Raw genomic sequence first — 19,408 nt, forward strand, 5'->3', positions numbered from 1 at the left:
CCTCCTCCTCCTCCTCCTCCTCCTCCTCCTTCTTGTCGTCGTCTCGCTTCTGGATCATTCTGGATACTTTCTTAATACCCTTTTTGGCATCTTCCTCGTCGTCGCTGTCACTCTCACTCTCACTTTCGTCTTCCTCGTGTTCCTTGTCCTCGTCTTTATCTTCTTCAGTGTGTGACTTGACAGAGTCACGCCATATGGATGGCACCATCTTGGGGTTTTCGATAATTTGAGTATGACCAGTGGGATTTTGTTTCTCGGTCTGTTCCAGAGTTTTATTGAGGGTTTTAAGAAGCCCCTCAGTAAAAGTCTTCTCATGCTCAGAATATTCCATCTTGTCGAGCGACACTTCTATGTAGCCGTCGGGCTTTGGGAGCTTATGCTCATGTTTGGTCTTGTTGCCAGACTGGCGAATCTGGCTAAATTGTGGCTCGTTCTCTTCGGTATCAGGTCTCTTTTGTATGATGCGTCTAGCCACGGAGGGGGTGTTTATGGTTGCTGGAGCTGCAAGCAGACCAGGTTCAAGAGGAAATATATGATAGTCCCTATGACGATCAATGGGCTCAAGGCGAGGCAAGTCGGTACCTTTGAGCTTTTTGCTCAGTGCTTCAGTTTTGTTATGTTTCACCAATGGTGAAGCGAAGACAGCTCCGGCCAAGAACCAGGTCAGCACTATGAAGATATTGATTTCCATTCTGGTCAGCGCGTGGGTGTTGTATGTGCTGGGTATGGTTCATGGCCAGAAAACAAACAGGGTTTGCTCAAGAAATGCTGCGCAGCTTACTTATATATGACTCCAAGACTTGGAATAAGTTTGGCTTTGATCTCCTCATATCACGTCAACAAAGCTTGTGTGGTTCCGAGGCATAGACACGTCAACCAAAGTATAGAATAAAAAACTTTGTCTGATACATCTTGTCCACTTATTGGGTATACTGATCTTGGTTTCATGTTCTTGGTGCACACCTAAGTTTGCCAGTGTCTTCACTATTGGATGCATTGAAACTGTGTCGGCGGCATTACTCAGTAAATATTTGGAAGATTCTTTGAAGCTGAATTATGTCGATATTGGTTGGTATTGGTGATAACTTTGTCCTCAATTAACTGAGTTCACTGCTTATAGTTGAACATTTATGATGAACGTCATGGTTACTCTGTGGCTCCCAAGAAAAGTTAAGTTTATAGTTATGCAGCTGTGAAACTCTCAGTTATTGTCTCGGAGATCCATTGCCTCCCCCATTTTAAAGCCATGAATCATTTTCTGTTGTCAATTTACTCTTGCAGGTGCCGAGTTTTGTTGAGATCATTTTGCTGGATTAGTAGGTACTTAGGAACGTGGTCACATTGGCCAATAGCATGTTAGCGAATGATATAGGGTAAGTTATGATAGTTGGATATGATAGAAGTTAATGAGATGACATGTTTTGTCGTGTTGGGTCAAACATAACGTTATCAGCGGCGGATTCGGGATCCCGACATTTGTGTGCCAGTCTCGATGCCTTTTTTGACGATCGAGTTGTTCAGTGTCTATCGGAGTATCGCATCGCATCGCATTGTGAGCGGATCCTGTGGGTTCATTGCGTGTTCCCGTACCTAGCTCTTGTAAAGTCTAAATGCACCTCTTATGTCCCCCTGCTTAGTATCGATAGACATTATATACTAATCAGCAGCTTGATATAGCCGATATAGTACCATTGCTGTAAATTTGAGAGTAAGAGGACTTACATTTGGTAATTCACAACCGTATATCGGACTCATTACTTGGCAGTCGATGAAATTCAGAACCTCGCATGACTCAGAAAAAAAACTCCGCCAGCGGCCCTATCACCGCCAAAGCGCACAGTAGCGGCGGCATAAGCGGTACATATCTCCGCTGATTCCGCCGATGCCACCAAAGTGGACGGCGATGTCGGGGCATTTCATCATTAGCATGGGAGAATACTACACCGCATTGGCTGTTTTACTTCTTTTCAATGGGTCAACAAGAACTTGACACCTCTTCCAGATGTCTGTGAGCACCAGTAGAATCATTTTCCTTGCTGCTTACAACCGTTGCTCTGGTGTGATCCTTGTTTGTTTCTTTGTAGGTATGTACTTGAAGGGTCGCCGTAACCGGACCCATAAAGCTTAGCTGGGCTTGATCCGGGGAGCTCAGCAAGAATGATAAGCTGTGAGGTGATGATGTTCGGTATCTGGCTGCAGGTACAGTTCAGTGTGGGATATACTCAACAAGATACACAAAAATTGATAAGAGAAGTCCTGATTGTCAGGGCCAAAACGGGACGACGGAATGCATCAAAGCTGCGTGTTAGACAACTCGTGCCTTGGATTCTCCACGAAAGACCCTTGAACAAGCCACTAGTGAGGGACGATCTCTATCGAATCTTGGTAAATTTTCTCATTTACGGCCAAAATGTTGGGGCAGACAAGTTAGATAGCAATCGGAGGCATCTATCCACCATTGAAGTGGTATGGAGCTACTTTTGTTAGCTGTTCCTGTCCTGTTCCTGGGCTGAGCTGCGTCACAACCCAGTCCAGCACAACTTTTTGTAGAGTCACACCAAAACCAGAGAATAATTTTCGGAGGTTCTTCTTATCTTATCAGCCGTACCGCCATTTTTCTTCACGACAGGCCGCCCTACTTATCCCCCCTCCGCCGCCCCCCTCCTCTAGAAACCAGTTCCAACAGAGTCACAGTCTCTTGTGTCCTTCCCATACATCGACATATCCTAGACGCTTGATTCGGGATACAGAAGGGCAACCTCGCCAGCGGGACGGTTCAACTTACGCATTGATACGTGCAAATTATCCGCTGCAATGCCTCTCAACTTCAACCTGGCAACCACTCTCGCTGGTCGAGCTCCGGCCCTGCTCCGTCATGGACGCAGGGTCCCGCGAGCTTTGCCCTCTCGCTCATTCTCCTCCGTGAGCCCTCTCTCAGCATCTGCATCTGCATCATGCCGAGTCTCAATCGCCTCTGCCCGCCCCGCCAACTCGAAGCGCCTGGGCACCCTCAAGGTTATGCGTGCCTACAGCTCCGCCGCTGTCCAGGATGCACCCAACCCCAAGGCCTACCTCGACAGTGGAGTTATCAAGCCTCACCAGACCGTTGATGTCAAGAAGGTCCTTGTCATTGGAAGTGGTGGTCTTGCCATTGGACAGGCCGGAGAGTTCGACTACTCAGGTTAGCATACCCAATATTATGCAGTGACGCACATCTATCTCCCCGACAACTTGCGACTCACCACCAAAACTCATTTTCCAACATTCAAAATTAACACACTCGAAATATAGGTGCTCAGGCTCTCAAGGCCCTCAAGGAAGCCGGCGTTGCTTCTGTCCTCATCAATCCCAATATCGCTACCATCCAGACCAACCACAGTCTGGCTGACGAGGTCTACTACCTCCCCGTTACCCCCGAGTATGTCTCCTATGTCATCGAGAAGGAGAAGCCCGACGGCATCTTCCTGTCATTCGGTGGTCAGACTGCTCTCAACCTCGGCGTTGAGATGCAGCGACTCGGCCTCTTTGAAAAATATGGCGTCAAGGTCCTCGGCACCAGTGTCCGAACTCTGGAACTGAGCGAGGATCGTGACCTCTTCGCCAGGGCTCTGGATGAGATTAACATCCCCATTGCCAAGTCGATTGCCGTCGGCACTATCGAGGAGGCTCTCGAAGCCGCCGAGACCGTCGGATACCCCATCATTGTCCGTGCTGCCTATGCTCTAGGTGGCCTGGGTTCCGGTTTCGCCAACAACGAGGAGGAGCTCCGCAACATGGCCGCTCGATCTCTTACCCTCTCTCCTCAGATCCTTGTCGAGAAGTCGCTCAAGGGCTGGAAGGAAGTCGAGTACGAGGTCGTTCGTGACGCCAACAACAACTGTATCACTGTGTGCAACATGGAGAACTTCGATCCTCTTGGCATCCACACTGGTGACTCCATTGTAGTTGCGCCTAGTCAGACCCTGAGCGATGAGGAGTATCACATGCTTCGAAGCGCTGCCATCAAGATTGTTCGACATCTTGGTGTTGTTGGCGAGTGTAACGTCCAGTACGCTCTCCAGCCTGATGGTCTCGACTACCGTGTTATTGAGGTCAACGCCCGTCTTTCCCGATCCTCTGCCCTGGCCTCCAAGGCTACCGGATATCCTCTCGCGTACACTGCTGCAAAGATCGGTCTTGGACACACCCTTCCCGAGCTCCCCAACGCTGTCACCAAGACCACCACTGCCAACTTCGAGCCTTCCCTCGACTACATCGTCACTAAGATTCCCCGATGGGATCTCTCCAAATTCCAGCACGTCAAGCGCGACATCGGCAGTGCTATGAAGTCTGTTGGTGAGGTCATGGCTATCGGCCGAACCTTTGAGGAGTCTTTCCAGAAGGCCATTCGTCAGGTTGACCCCCGATTTGTTGGCTTCCAGGGTGACAAGTTCGAGGACCTCGACTTTGAGCTCCAGAACCCTACGGACCGCCGATGGCTCGCTGTTGGCCAGGCCATGCTTCACGAGAATTACTCTGTTGACAAGGTCCACGAGCTGACCAAGATTGACAAGTGGTTTCTCCACAAGCTGCAGAACATCGTCGACTGTACCCGGGAGCTTGAGCAGGCTGGTGGTCTTCAGAACCTGAAGAAAGATCAGGTCCTCAAGGCCAAGAAGATGGGTTTCTCCGACCGACAGATCGCCATGGCCGTCAAGAGCACCGAGGACGAGGTCCGAGCCTACCGTCTCAGCTTCGGCATCCGACCCTGGGTCAAGAAGATCGACACCCTGGCCGCCGAGTTCCCCGCCAACACCAACTACCTCTACACCACCTACAACGGCTCTACTCACGATGTCACTTTCGAGGACAACGGTACTATTGTCCTTGGTAGCGGTGTTTACCGAATTGGTAGCTCCGTCGAGTTCGATTGGTGTGCTGTCAGCGCCACTCAGGCTCTCCAGCAGATGGGCGAGAAGACCATCATGATTAACGTAAGTTTACATTCTCCCTTTCATCCCAATCAGGCGTTTCTTCCTTATGCGGTGTCGCCGTCAACACGGCCCCACTTCGAGCCGGAGCTTTTCAAACATCATCCTAAAACTCCTCATAACTTCTACAATCATTTTAATGGGCTTAGACTAATATTTGATGATAGTATAACCCAGAAACAATGAGCACAGACTTCGACTCGGCTGATAAGCTGTATTTCGAAGAGTTGAGCTATGAGCGTGTTATGGATATCTACGAGCTTGAGAATTCCAAGGGTGTCGTTGTGTCCGTCGGTGGCCAGCTTCCCCAGAACATTGCCCTCAAGCTCCAGGAGACTGGCGGAGCCAATGTCCTTGGAACTGACCCCAGGGATATTGACAAGGCAGAGGATCGTCAGAAGTTCTCTGAGATCCTTGACAGCATTGGTGTCGACCAGCCTGCCTGGAAGGAGCTTACTTCCGTCAAGGCTGCTGAGGAGTTCGCCGAGGAGGTTGGCTATCCCGTTCTCGTCCGCCCTAGTTACGTCCTGTCCGGCGCTGCCATGACTGTGATCTCAAGCCAGGAAGATCTCAAGGACAAGCTCGAGGCTGCCAGCAATGTCTCTCCCGACCACCCCGTTGTCATCACCAAGTTCATTGAGGGTGCCCAAGAGATCGATGTTGACGGTGTCTCTTCCAACGGCGAGCTCATCATTCATGCTGTCTCCGAGCACGTTGAGCAAGCCGGTGTTCACTCCGGTGACGCCACTCTGGTTCTCCCCCCTGCCAACCTCGATAGCAACACCATGGAGCGTGTCAAGGAGATTGCTGTCAAGGTTGCCGCAGCCTGGAAGATCAGCGGCCCCTTCAACATGCAAATCATCAAGGCCGAGAACCCCGAGGGTGGCGAGCCCCTTCTCAAGGTCATTGAGTGCAACCTTCGCGCCTCTCGATCTTTCCCCTTCGTCAGCAAGGTCCTTGGAACCAACTTCATCGATGTTGCTACCAAGGCCCTCGTCGGCAAGCAGGTTCCTGCCAAGTCTGACCCCATGGCTGAGAAGCGCGACTATGTTGCTACCAAGGTTCCTCAGTTCTCCTGGACCCGTCTCGCTGGTGCCGACCCTTTCCTCGGTGTTGAGATGGCTTCCACCGGTGAGATTGCCTGCTTCGGTAAGGATCTCATTGAGGCCTACTGGACCTCTCTCCAGTCCACCATGAACTTCCGCATGCCCGAGCCTGGCGAGGGTCTCCTCTTCGGTGGAAATGTCTCCAAGCCATGGCTTACCCAGGTCGTCGACTATGTTGCCCCTCTTGGCTACAAGCTGTACGCCGCTAGTCCCGAGGTTAAGGAGTTCATCGAGAACAAGTCCAAGACCAAGGTCGAGGTCGAGGTTATCGAATTCCCCAAGGAGGACAAGCGTGCCCTCCGTGAGGTTTTCAAGAAGTACGACATCCGTGGATGCTTCAACCTGGCCCAGACCCGAGGCAAGACCACGCTGGACGTCGACTATGTTATGCGCCGAAATGCCGTCGATTTCGGCGTCCCCCTGTTCATGGAGCCTCAAACCGCTATCCTCTTTGCTCAGTGCATGAGCGAGAAGCTGCCCCGCCCTGAAGGCATCCCCGCTGAAGTCCGCCGATGGTCCGACTTCATCGGTGGAAAGCCCCTGTAAATTATAACTGGCGTTTTTGTGATTGGAAAAGGGGTGGATTTGGGAGTTATTCGAGTGTGTGTGTGATAAACCTTTATGATAATATTAGTAGTCAATTCTACAAATATGACAAGTTCATGACATCCTTTACTCAAGTTATGTATCTAAAGTGAGCATAAATTAAACATCTTTCTCCTGACTTTGTGGTATTTGTGAAGTTATTTGACACAGCAGTGTAATCATCGTAACTGGAATACGTCCTAACCATGATGATTATTTTCCCAAGTTGCAATCCCCTTGGCTGGAATCAAGCTGACTGTGATCGCAACTTCGCTCTTTGCACTCTTGAAGCGCCAACATGATGGGCATCATTCAGTAAAATCGCGGCAAAGCACATGCAAACATGCATAAATATTTTGATTCAAGTTGAGGGAGTCACCCCAATGAAAGCATTGCCTATATGCTCCGATACCTGTCCTTAACGCCGCCTCAGGCTATACATGCAATATCATCTTCCACATGAAGGAAGTTAAGAAAATATCTAGCAAGAAAACCGAATCCAGCCCCACCACTATTTGGGTTCCACGTCTCATCTAAGCCTCTATCTGACCCCCCTACTATTCTTCCCTTGTACCCAATACCTCTTTGTTGACTAGGGCGGCGGTGGATTGGCGGACTTGGTCCAGCGCTCGTTTAGCCTGAAGGCAGCAAATCGCTTAGCAAGGGGTTCTCCCGAGTCGCGAATGGAATTTTGAAAAGAAGAGGAGGAGGAGGAAGAGGGCGAGGGGGCACCGTCCTCCTCCCGCTGACGTTTGGGGATTCTCTCACCAGTCGATTGAAGGATGGCCTTAAGGGTTTGCCAACCCTCGGTAGAACGGAGCTGGAATGTATCGGCGAGATCGTGCTGGCTCGCTACGCGGCAGAGCAGGGTTTCTTCGTCCTATGAAGCCTGTCAGTAGCTTTCTTCATACATGTCAAAAACAAGCGCACCTTGGAGAGGATGCCCATCTGGTGAATGAAGCAGAGAAGGTGAAAGTTGGAGACCTCCTGGCCCGTGGGCTTCTGGCCAGGTGATTGCTTGACAAACTTGGACAGAGCAGAATGCTCTTGGCTCTCTCCGACATATTCTCTGTTCTCGATGGGGAAGCCTTGCTGAGTGAACATAGGCTTAGGGTCCGCAGGGAAACCGTGGGTCAGCGTGACAAACAGATACTCGACGGGGAATGATGGTTTGGCGTTCTCCTGGACGTTGGCGCCGTATTCGTTGACCCTGCGGTAGAAAACTTCGGGGATATATCTTGTGCGACTCACAGACCCGTCGTCTTCCTCCTCATCGCGTACAAGCATGACATTAGGGTCAGCTGACGGCTCAACAATGTCAGCACGAACCATTTCCACAGACTCGTTGGACATCTGGTAGGAGGAGATGGAAATCTCGCCCTGCTCATTACCGGTGATGATACATGTGACAAAATTTGAACCAAAGCTGCCTGTGTCACTCCACTTGGAGGGTTTGGGGTACTGAGCTTGCAACCTCGAAGAAAAGCAAATCTCGAGGGAGGACAAGAAGTAAGAGTCGGCGTGGCGTTTGCAAACCACTGTGCCATCGCCGTTGCCAGCATCCAGCAGGTCAGTCCAGATCACTCCGACGGGCTCTAGGCCGCACTGCTTGGCGACCCTGTCGACCTCCTTTTGCGACTCCCAGGCGTTCACTGTGATGCCATCGAGCTCATCAACCTGCGGAGGTTCATAGATGGCTTCCACGACAGCCTTAACACCGAGCGGGACTTCAGTGTACTCGGTGTATTTTCCGTAGAGATAACCTAGACGTTGCGATCCGGTCTTTCGCCAGGTGTCAATAAAGGTGTCGATAATAGCAGGCGAAGAGAACTCGACATGATCGACCATTCGGAATTGTTGAGGCTGGAGAGTAATGGCGCTGGGCTGGCACTTGGTGCAGATACCCTCAGGCCAAGGGGGGTGGCCAGAAGGGCACTCATGCCTGACTCGATAGTAGGGCTCAACCAGGGGAGGAATGTATGAAGCGCCTAGCTCGGGCTTGTTGGTCGCAGCATTGATCTTTCGTAGGTACGAGTGGAAGGACAGGTATTTGATCTTCTTCTCCGCGAGATATCCAGGGTTGAAAGGATCGAGGGGTTGGCAGTAGTCACACATGCCCTTGGGACCATGGCGACACATGCGATCGATGCCTCGGGGGATCTTGCCATCCTGTCGGTCTAATCGGTCGTCCAAGGCGGATTGGCGAATTACTTCCCACGGCCTGGCGATCCTTTCGGGTTTGGGGTTGATGGGGAGGTCTTCGGTCGGTAGGACGGGTTTTCCGTTAAGCCTGGCAGATGTGTTAGAGATTTCGGGTGCGTCACCGTTGGCAGCGTCGGCATGTTGGTAGGTGAGAAAGATGAGATCGCCGTGCCTATGTTCGAGGTTAGTTTGGCTGATCCTTGAGAGGTCATGAGGGCGACTAACTTGAGGCCAATCTGACCAACTTTGAAGTTGATGATGTCCCCTAGGCGTTTTGACTCTCCCCCGTTCGGTGCGTTCGATAGAGCTATAGTTTTGGGATTAACGGTCTTGGGTAGTTGATCGAGCAGCTAGAAGGGCTAGAGTTAGCACAGACAGCTGGGTGCGGGCTCCGAGACAACAGACCAGCTTTCCCAGATCTCCAAAGGTAGTTGTGGGCTCGACATTCAGACGGGCCATGCCATCGGGACCGCGGAGTCGCAGCAACATGGTGAAGGATATCTCAAGAGCTGTCGCTATGATGGCGTATGGCGTATGGTGTATGGTGGGGTGTTTAGTGCTCTCTTTGGTGCGTTTGGAGGTTGAATATTCTCGATTTGTAGAGAGAGAGAGAGAGAGAGAGAGAGAGAGAGAGAGTCTATAGAAAGAGAACAGCTGGGAGATGAGTGGGAACGAAAAAGAAGAGCCTAGAAGTTGGAGCTGAAACGCAATGAATCAAGAGCATGAAGAAAGTGAAGTTGAGCGGTGGTAGCTCTGGACTCGGTACGTATCTTACCTAAGGTGGCTCACAGGAAACCATGTACCTCTGCTAACTCGAGCACAGCGTCATCTAGCGGTGCCTGCGATTGCTTATCTAATGCTCGAGTGACGTCGCACCGCAGTAAAATCCAGGGCCCATCCCGTGCGCCTGGCAGCATACAGTACTTTGGCATATGCACCAGCCACAATCCCGGGAGCCACTTGTTAGGAGCCGAAGCGTAATCTGGCCTAAAGTTGAATCTACGCCACACCACCACCAATTGGACAGTTCCTTTAGGTATTATACCTTATTGCATTCGTGTCTGTCTATACGTGGGACTCGACTCATACAAACCAAAACCCAAGTCACGGCCGGCTCGACTTCTTTCTTTACACTCGTTTTCTTTTTAATTACATCACGGACGATCTCGTATTCTACTTTTTGCAACTTTCATCGTTCGTCATGTTCAACATCGATTGGAAGGGCCTTGCCCTCCCCTTTGCCTATGTTCTCGTCCTCGGCAGCGCACTCATGACATTCTCGACAATCTACCGAAAAAGAAAAGCTGGTATGCCACAGAAACAGATCGCCAAACTGATGAATATGCTGACATGCCAAAGCTGAGAGCGCCAACTTGGCTCCGTGGTTCGGCCCTCACCTCCAGCGCAACGTCTACCTGTCCCTGCTACACCTCGAGGACGGCTCCGAAAAGGGCCCCAAGATTCCCGAAAGCGTCCTACGAGCTGCCCTTTTGCGTCGCGCCGTCGAAGATATCCGTCGTCTGATCCAGATCAAGTCTGCGAAGCAAGCATGTGGTTCTCTGCTGCAACGAGGCAGTGTGGGCGATGATCTGTGGCAGCGATTCCAGCGCGCCGAGAAGGAGATGGAGGAGGAGCTCAGAGATGTCGTGACAGAGGTATGATAGCCGGAGCAGTGCGATTGCAAGAGATAAACATAGCATTGACAACCAACTATAGGCCAACGCTCTCGCACCAAACTGGGGCCAGTCCATCTTCCAATCCGCGCACGAAATGACGGCCAATGCTACCATGCGCAGCTCAATCGAAGAGATCCTCGCCCAAGCCGAGTCAGAGAAGCAGTGGTGGGAGAAGCGCCGAGGACAGATCCAGTCAGAGTTCATGAAGGAGCTCGACGGCTCTGAGCAGAGCTCTTCTGCCAAGACTGCCAGTGAGGAGGATGCCGTGATGGTTGACACGCCTTCGAAGAAGAAGGGCAAGAAATAGACAGTTTGGACATGTCTTGTGTGGGTTACAAGAATATGGGATTGGAGGTGTCTTTATAGGTATATATACACATGGTTCCGGACCTAGGTACCTCTTCAAATGTTGGTTGTAGTATACCACATGTCACTTTGTTGCAAGGCGCACACTCTTCATGGCGCGTGCATGGGAAGACGGGAGGGAAATCCACACCAGCGGCGTTGAGGGTTGATATTTTTTATTTTTGAAAATAGTAGCATGGGCTTCTTCTCTATTGATATATATGTTTAGGCTCTTTCACCTCGCCTTGATCCCTTGAAAATGCAGTGATGCACGCTGGCTAGTGGCCATGTCTAGCAATGCGACCGACCCAATATGCAGTAACAGGAATGCAGAGAACACGCAGAAAGGACGCAGAAAGGATATGCAAAACGCCTGCCTGTATCAGTAAATCCAATAACCCCTCCCCCCAAAAGATTGAAAGCAGACTGTCCCCCCATTATTAATCACAGATAACACCGGGGGCCTCGGACTGCTGGTTGCATTAGGAAAAGTGCTTTCGCCTCCAAAGATCCTCTTCGGCTGCAAGCCTCGCCTTTCGTGCCTCTGCTAGGATCTCCTCCTCTGTCTTGAGAAGGATTGGAGATTCGCAGCCCCGAAGACCGATAAACTTGCCCATCTTGCGTCGCTTCTCCTCAAGAGGCAGATCAGATCTCCAGGTGACAGGGCAGGGGTACTGATTTGTCCAAGGCGATGGCGTCCTCTGGTGGTAGAAATGCGCAAGAGACTCCAGCTGCTCGTCGGTGAGGAGCCAAAAGTTGAGGACGGTGGTGGGAAAAGAAGGATGGACAGCGCCAGTGGTGAGCTGGACAAGAGGTGCAAGTGGAAGAGCCATCTGTTCCAGTTTTCGTTGGAGATTTGGGTTCTTTGCGAGTCTTCGCTGGCCAAGGGCCCTGTGATGCCGTGAAGGGATCTCTCCTCGCATCATTCTGACGGTTGTTGTAAGTGGTGACGATGGCGAGTGTTGGAAGAAGAGAAGAAGACAAGAGATTGAGTGTCTGGGAGCAATGATGTATCGAGTATTTGTAGTGGTAGTAGTAGTAGTAGTAGTAGTAGTAGTAGTCAAGAGGTCAAGACAGCCCAATCTCTTATTCTCTGCAAGATTCAGATTCAGATTCAGTTTCTGATTAAGAATATTTCTTGGTCTTGGGTCTCTATGATCAACGATCACAAGATCATACGTGATGCGATGGTGGACGGATTGGCTTTGGCGGGGTTGGCTATCGACAAGCGAAGCGAACCAAGCTGTCTTTACCGGAAGTTAAGTTAAGTTAAGTAAATGAATGAATGAATGAATGAATTGCTGAATGAAGGAGTGACAACACAGACTCTTGTTTGAGTTTCGTAGTCAATTCCTTGATCCGCGGGGAGGTCCAGCTTTGGTTATTCAGAGGAACAGAGGCGGACAGAAGAGCAGAGGGCGGGAAGGGATATATAACAGACAAGAGGCTATGCATGCGTGCGTGCACGCATGCATGCTATGGATGAGACTTTTCTAGTTGAAACAAGATCATGACCTCTCTTTCTTTCTTGATTGATACTAAAGCAAGATCCCTCCCCGCCCTTTGGGTCTTTGGGTCCTTGGGTCTGGGAACTAAAAGCAAGGCTAAGATCGCGAACAGCCAGTTGAAGGGTCTTTGTGACCGAAGCCGTTCGATTGGCCTTGGAACAGGGCCTTGCCCAGTGAGTGAACAGCCCAGCTCGACTGAGCAGCTAATAACGTTTCTCTGATATCTCTACCTAGGCATCTAACCCACACACCCCCCGACTCTGAGCCCAAGCCCAAGCCCAAGCCCAAGCCCCAGGCGAGGAGAGTACCCAGACGAGATGCTGTTCTGGGTAAAGGCTTCTTTGACTGCCTGAAATCGACCAGCTTAGGGCCTTGAACCGGTTTGAGCTCCAGGGTTTAACTCTGGCTTTGGCGTGGCCGCCTCTGAGACATGCAAGAGTCTCCAACAAACAATAACTCGATTCGACCTGCGTTAGACGCAATTGGGTTGGTCCGAGGCGCTATGTCTATGGGAACAAGAGATACCAACAGTGAGCGCGGATGGAGTGGAATGTGACTTGGAGCCATTAGTTGGTCATGACTCAAAAGCAAGACAATGAGATACATAGTTAGTTACAGGCTCTTTACCGCTACTCTTTTTTTATTTCTTCTTTCTTTCTTCCTCTCCCTACCAATTTTGGTCCATTGTTTCCATTGATTGATTGATTATAATGGCAATCCCTTGAGTGTAAGTGTACGTAGAGTAGGTAGGTAGGTAGATACCTTACGTAGGTAGGTATAGTAGCTTGACCAACTGAGACCTCATTATAGCCCTTCACCGTTATCGTTCATTCACATGATGCTTTGTTCTATGCAGTTCCCTCCGCTCCCGGCGTCTAATCATGCCTGTCTGAGTCTCTACCTGCATGTCTTGGATTTTGCTGCGTTGGCTGTAACCATGACTGACTTGACCTTTCACCCTCCACTTTCACTCCCACACACTCTCTCTCTCACTCTCTATCTCAATCACTCTCATACACTCAAACTCCCTAGGACTCATAGTCTCACTCGCTCTTGGTTCCCAGCCACCTCGTGTCTTAGTTTCTTCAATGTCTTAGACTGACGACACCTTTTCTCTCACTAGGTCTCTCAGTAGCCATTGGGCTCGACCTCGGTTCCCATCTCAAACCCCCCTCTCCCCCCCCCCCCCCCACAAAAAAAAAAAACCCAATCCCGTCTCATCCCCTCAAATACAAAGGACCATCCCCATTTGGCGGTTGCAGACTTCAATCTTCTCACCATGTCTCTCTTTCTCAAACTTTGTCGACCAATGCAATCGTAATTCTCCATCCTCAGAGCCACTTCAGCTTGGCAATGTGGTCCGTTTTCTTCTTGCTTGCTTTGACGAATCCCAAAGCCCTCAGCTCCGCCAGCGCACGGTAAAACATTACCAGCGACTTGCGTTCGTCTGTTTCCTCCTCGCTTACAAGCGCTGAGAATGCTGCCCAGAGATCTGCCACGTTGATGAGGCTCCCAGTCTCTGTGTATAGACGGTATAAGAGCGCCGTGGCCGGCAGAGTGGCCGGCGTTTCCCCATCCCCTGGCTTGCAGCATGAACATGACAAATAGTCGTGCGGCCTGGTGAGGCTGCGTTCTAGAACTGCCCGTGGTCGAGGCACGAACACGTCTCGCGAAGGAGCTCGGGAATCGTATAACCAGCTCTCCGACAACAAAAGAGACCTGGGTCTGACAAACTGAACATGCCTGATTAATAGCCCCGTGATGTCGTCGACGGCTTGAGTAAGTTGCTTGTCTTCATCCGTAAGTGCAGCCGAGTCTTGACTCAATTGAACTCTTTGTGCAATCACAGTTGTGCGCATCACTTTGCTCTGTCCGCTGTACTTGCTCCGTAGTATAATCCCTTGCTCTTCTGCCCTTGATTGTAGCTCTTCCAGATTGACAAGTTGCCTTGTCAGTGCATCTCGGAATTCAACGTCCGTTTGCTTCGATGCTGGACCGAGAAGTACGCCGCGGTCCCCTTCCTGCAAGATTGATACAACCTTGCGAAGCATGACCAGCAGCTCGCTGACATCCATACGCCGTACCGACTCAATAGCTCTAGAGTCCTCAGTGATTGAAACGCCCTCATCCAAGGCTTCCACGTATGCTCTTGAGAACTCAATGTCTTGCGATTCTGTTTCTCCGAGAATACGAAGTGACCGCAAGAAATCCTCAACCGACTCTTGACGACGGGCTAGACTATCTTGAACTCGCGTAACAAGAAAATCGTCCTTCTCGAGCAAATCTTTGGCGTATTGCACATTATCCAAGATGCCAGATTCTACTGCCTGCTCAACATTTTCCCTGAAAGAATCAGTATGCCGAATGGCCTCGATATGCTCAGCTTGCAACGATGCGGTATGCTCGAGAACGCTGAGCGGATTCGCATAGAAATGACACATATAAGCGTACTGTCATTTGTTAGCTGATATGAGACTTGTTCATATTGTCTGTTCGAAGCTCACCTTCAATGACATGGTGAATGTCTGAATGCCTGAAACCTGGTCGTGCTGACGATCAAGCAGGCTGCGGATGAGCGATGCCCCCAGTACTACGGGAGCATCAGATGTTGCTACCGCTGTTTTAAAGACTGTCTCGAGAATGGCCGAGGTCTGAATCACATCAAATTGCGCTCCATAAATTTGCTGACAGGAGGCCTTGAGTAGTCTGGCTTGGAGAAGCTCGACTGATGTGGCGATACCAAAGAGGAGAGTAAATGGTATACGAGGGCGCCAAGAGCTTGTTTACGTGTTAGCAGCAGTGAATGGAGTGTCCGAGACAGAGACGTACTTGAAGAGAATGATCAAATCCGATAATAAACTGCTGTCGAAACCTTCACTGTCTTGAAAGGCGACAAACACATGCTCTACATTTTGAGGCCTGATGAATGCATACAGTGCACCAAGATCATAGTCGAGATACCTTCGTCCCTGTAGAGAATGAGCATTAATTGTTCTGTGAAAATGCAGACAACTTACCTCTCGACCATCACTGACTTCAAGGTCATCCTCCTCGTCAGTGGAGGCTTTGGCTGTGACATCTCGAATAATCTTCTTCAAAGTGGCTTTCAGCGTCGATGCCTCTGATGACCGCAAGCCAACAAACTTGCTCGTTGTTGTTTGCTGAAGTGTCTCCGATAGTTGTTGGAAGAGCAGATCTTGTGATGCGATGTTGGGCCCTGTTATGATGAATGCTGAAGGGATTCTATCCCCACTATCCAAATATTAGGGGTTGCAGGTATATCAGGAGTACGACTCTTACGATTCTGTCACCGCGTCTTTGGCAAACTCGCTGACTTGATTGAGAGTCTCGATATTTGAAGTTTTGAGTATTCTCTGATTTATGTGAGTGATACATCTGGTGAATAAGTTTCCTTCACTCACCTCGATCCGTTCATCAATCTTGGCCCAGCTCTCCTGGAACAATCTCTCCCTTAATTTGACGAGTTCGGGTTTCTCAGCTCCATTGAGAAGAGGTACAAAAACTGATGAGTCTTTCACTATTTCTGCAGATTCCTGGCCCTGCTTAGATCTTCTTCTCCTCTTAGCTGGCTTTTGGCGTGTCCCGTCGTCTTCAGGGTTGAAGATATATGCGACCTATTGACCGAGTTAGTGAAAGGCATTGCACAAGTCTCATGATAAGAGTTCAAGTTACCTGATGATCCTCTTGGCTATATGTATCCTGGTTGACTACTTCACGGGCCATGATCAACGGTTTTATGCTGCAAAAGCTATTGGATCTTGAAGGATGAAGAAGCTCCTGAGCTTGGATCGAGGGTGAATGGTCAACGCGTTTTAGACAGTATGTGAACATACTAGCACTGTACTGCGCACTGTATCCTGACAACCAGGGGGCAAGATCGTGTCCATACATACATACATACCTAAGTAGGGAGACAATGACTTATATGTACGATCTGCGCGGGTTCCTATACTATTCATTGCAAACAAACAAGACAGTTTATATAGAATGCTTCTAATTCTTTTGTCCCATTCATCATCTGTATGCTATTGCTCCCCAAATTCTCATTCTCATATGCCTCCTCTCGAAGGCCATCATCTCATTCTTTGAGCTTCCTTCGCTTCCTTTGCCACCCGCTCCATATGCCGTCTTGACATCCATACCATGCTCGTCTCCTGTCCAATCTGGTTTATAGAAACCCACGTAAAGCGAGCCCCCTGACCCAGTATTGTTGATTTTGCCCTTTGTACAGTCCCTCCAAAAAAATGTTTCTTGCCTCCGTCACTCCTGAGATCATTATGACTCCAGAGAGTCATGGCGCACCCCTGCCGCCAGATTTGGCAGATATTCATACAGATACCGAAAAGACGCAACGCGACGAAGTCACTTTTACCATAATTGTGAAAGAAAAGCATAGGAAAAAGCAGAAAATCGGGAAAAAAGACCATTGTTTGTGGACCATAACCGTGACGCCATGAAACAAATTGTTCTAAACCACCCTGCGCTGACCCCTGACTTAGGCTGCAGCTTCAACAGGCTCGGGTGGAGCGACGGTCTTGTTTTTCGGTTAATCAGGCTCGTAACAAGAGGGCTTATTTTCAACTTGCCTCGTCCTTCTTCTCTTCTGGCGCTGATGCTTGTGGTGTTTCCGCAATCTTCTCCTCCTCGGTCTCCTCGGGCTTCTCAGTCTTGGCTTCTTCCGTCTTTGTCGCCTCAGGTTTTGGCTCTTCAGTAGTCTCCTTGCCACTATCGTCCTTCTTGTCATCTGGCTTGGCTTCCGACTTGCCATTGACGCCGTTGGTGGCATCGGGAGCAGGGGTGGCATTTTCAGTAGCCAGTAGCTGAGTCCACTGGTCCAGAAGAACCTTGGAACGGTCCTTGAAATGGAAGTCGTCCTCACGGGGGATCGATTCCAATTTGAGAATAGCTTTGAGGACCTTGTTGATCTTGGTCGCACGAATGATGGACACCTCAAGATCCTTCAAATTCTCCAACATGGTGACGTATTCGGACATGTGCTCCATTTCTGATTCCTGGGGTTGCTGATCTCTGGTGAGGAGACCTCGTTGAAGCTTATGACGGAGATATAAAACTTCCTTCTGCAAAGTTGTCAGTAAATTAATCGGTCTAAAAAGAATACTTGTATTTATCTCACCTCTTTGTGGTGTCTTCGCTCCTCGGGCGTCATCTTGGCCTTCTTGGTGGTCTCAGCCTTCTTATCAGACGACTTCTTGACCTTGACCTTGGCTTTGGCAGCAGATTCCTCTTTGGCCTTGGGAGTGCCATTAGCAGCAGCCTTAGGCGTTGATGTATTGAGCTTAATCTTAGGTTTCTTAACGGATTCGGGCCGTTGTGGTGTCTAGCGGTTTTGTTAGCAAAATGAATCAGCAAGACCGTGTTGGAAGAATTACACTGGCATCATCCTCAGCCTTGCGCTTCTTGGACTTGGACTTCTCTGAAGCATCGTCGGCGTCTTCCATCTCGACGTCTTCGTCAGCAGCTTTGGCCTTGCCCTTCTTGCTCTTCTTGGGTGTCGCAGCAGCTTGCTGCTTGGCAAGCAGTTCATCTTGAAATTGTTTAAGCACGTCTTTGTAGTGTTCGATGGAGTTGTGTTCGGCAGCGAGCGAGAATGCTTCCTTCAAATCCTTGCGCATTTTCTCGGTGATGGTCTCTCTGGCCTTTTCAGGAGTAAGCTCTGTAAGTCCAGTATTGGGTACCCAGCCACTGTGGTCAGATTAGCGATGGTCGGAAACAGTTGGTGAGATGCAACTTACAATTCATTCGTATGAAGATACATGACTGGGAAGGTTCTGTCGTTGACACGTTTGCCACCATCAGCATATGCCTCGGTATAGGAGCCATCAGGTCGCGCAGCAGCTACAGGGCGGCTATCGACCAGAGCTTGTGGCAGCATTGATTCATCGCAAATGATGGCAGGCCAAGCGGGAAAACCTTTGAGCTTGACCAAGAAGTGGTCTCCGGGCTTGGCGTCCAAATGCGTGAGACGCGCCTTGGAGGCCTTCTTGCTCAGGCTCTTGCGGCTGGCACCACCAGTCGACTTTCGTCTATTGTTCTTCGCCTTTACTGAGGCAGACTCGGTGGCGGCGTTTTCGGTTGCTGTCTCACCATCGGCAGATGGAGCGGAGTTCTCGGCCTTGGTCTCCCCGGCAGCCGGGGCCTCAGTCGCGTCCTTCATTTCGGTATCTGCACCCTCCTCGGTGGGCTTTGAGTCCTCCTTTGGTGCTTCGGCCGCGTCTTTATCTTCGGCGGGTTTCTCTGAGTTTCCGGCTTGTTTGGTTTCTGTTGCGCGATGTGGTCAGCATGGATCTGACAAAGGGAAGGACGCGCCTGAGCGACAGAGCACACGAGATATCAAAGCGCGATTTCCATGGCAATGCGATCGAGTGCGCAATGAATAGCAAACGCTTCGTAATCATAACTTACCCTCAGCGGTCTTTGTATCTTCCTTGTTTGCCTCGCCATCGGCCTTTGCGGCCTCGTTTCCGATCGATGATGGCTCAGTGGGCTTCTCTGCGGCAGGAACTTCCTGCGCGCCGGGAGCAGTTGCCTCAACCTCAGGCTTCTCGTTAATCTGGTCGGCCATGGCAGTAGCGGTGATAATGTTTTCGCTTGCCACAAATCACAGGAGCTAGAAGAAGAATTCCAGCTCGCAAAAGACGGGCGAACGCGTAGCGGATGCTGTATTGCGCGTGTCAATGGAGCGCAAGGTTCGTAGAGCGATGGCGATGATGTGTTGGTGATGATTTGCGCAATTGATGATGATGAGCGCCTCTTCGAGTTGTGCCGCGATGTTGGGGTTGACGAGGAAAAAACGCTGGTGCGAGTTGATGGGCTGGACTGGGACTGGGACTGGACTGGGCTTTTGCAAGGGAAACAGAAGCACTTTCAAACGTCACCAAGGCATCGGTCACGTGATGGCCATCTGGCATTTGCGCTGCGGGCGGCGTCATCCCCAACCCCAGGCTCTCTCCCTCTCACACACGACATCAAAGGCC

General features: G+C 50.3%; 7 protein-coding genes across 7 annotated transcripts; 2 read left to right on the top strand and 5 right to left on the bottom strand.

The window, feature by feature from the left end:
- Positions 1 to 691, bottom strand: FSUBG_10112 (uncharacterized protein; the record flags this gene model as incomplete). Its single annotated transcript, XM_036674658.1, has 1 exon — positions 1 to 691. A coding segment is annotated over one exon (691 nt), but the record flags the coding sequence as incomplete, so codon positions are not given.
- A 2,123-nt stretch (positions 692 to 2,814) lies between these two features.
- FSUBG_10113 (carbamoyl-phosphate synthase arginine-specific large chain) lies at positions 2,815 to 6,622 on the top strand (the record flags this gene model as incomplete). The annotated part of the gene is made up of 3 exons (XM_036674659.1): positions 2,815 to 3,181; positions 3,292 to 4,973; positions 5,138 to 6,622. 3 exons carry the CDS (start codon positions 2,815 to 2,817, stop codon positions 6,620 to 6,622), a joined length of 3,534 nt encoding a protein of 1,177 aa, XP_036534382.1.
- A 631-nt stretch (positions 6,623 to 7,253) lies between these two features.
- FSUBG_10114 (nuclear localization 4) lies at positions 7,254 to 9,352 on the bottom strand (the record flags this gene model as incomplete). Its single annotated transcript, XM_036674660.1, has 4 exons — positions 7,254 to 7,541; positions 7,592 to 9,035; positions 9,089 to 9,213; positions 9,269 to 9,352. The coding sequence occupies 4 exons, from the start codon at positions 9,350 to 9,352 to the stop codon at positions 7,254 to 7,256; spliced, it is 1,941 nt and encodes a 646-aa protein (XP_036534383.1).
- A 712-nt stretch (positions 9,353 to 10,064) lies between these two features.
- Positions 10,065 to 10,846, top strand: FSUBG_10115 (endoplasmic reticulum translocation complex chain SEC66; the record flags this gene model as incomplete). The annotated part of the gene is made up of 3 exons (XM_036674661.1): positions 10,065 to 10,170; positions 10,223 to 10,518; positions 10,580 to 10,846. The coding sequence occupies 3 exons, from the start codon at positions 10,065 to 10,067 to the stop codon at positions 10,844 to 10,846; spliced, it is 669 nt and encodes a 222-aa protein (XP_036534384.1).
- A 520-nt stretch (positions 10,847 to 11,366) lies between these two features.
- Positions 11,367 to 11,810, bottom strand: FSUBG_10116 (uncharacterized protein; the record flags this gene model as incomplete). Its single annotated transcript, XM_036674662.1, has 1 exon — positions 11,367 to 11,810. The coding sequence occupies one exon, from the start codon at positions 11,808 to 11,810 to the stop codon at positions 11,367 to 11,369; it is 444 nt and encodes a 147-aa protein (XP_036534385.1).
- Positions 11,811 to 13,723: 1,913 nt separating this feature from the next.
- Positions 13,724 to 16,136, bottom strand: FSUBG_10117 (origin recognition complex subunit 3; the record flags this gene model as incomplete). Its single annotated transcript, XM_036674663.1, has 7 exons — positions 13,724 to 14,842; positions 14,897 to 15,170; positions 15,222 to 15,361; positions 15,410 to 15,644; positions 15,693 to 15,766; positions 15,815 to 16,027; positions 16,086 to 16,136. The coding sequence occupies 7 exons, from the start codon at positions 16,134 to 16,136 to the stop codon at positions 13,724 to 13,726; spliced, it is 2,106 nt and encodes a 701-aa protein (XP_036534386.1).
- An 854-nt stretch (positions 16,137 to 16,990) lies between these two features.
- Positions 16,991 to 18,996, bottom strand: FSUBG_10118 (PWWP domain protein; the record flags this gene model as incomplete). Its single annotated transcript, XM_036674664.1, has 5 exons — positions 16,991 to 17,491; positions 17,548 to 17,751; positions 17,804 to 18,116; positions 18,167 to 18,692; positions 18,837 to 18,996. 5 exons carry the CDS (start codon positions 18,994 to 18,996, stop codon positions 16,991 to 16,993), a joined length of 1,704 nt encoding a protein of 567 aa, XP_036534387.1.
- Positions 18,997 to 19,408: the final 412 nt, after the last annotated feature.

Source organism: Fusarium subglutinans, assembly GCF_013396075.1.
Source record: "Fusarium subglutinans strain NRRL 66333 chromosome Unknown NRRL66333_c0000169, whole genome shotgun sequence".
NCBI classification, from domain to species: Eukaryota; Fungi; Ascomycota; class Sordariomycetes; order Hypocreales; family Nectriaceae; genus Fusarium; species Fusarium subglutinans.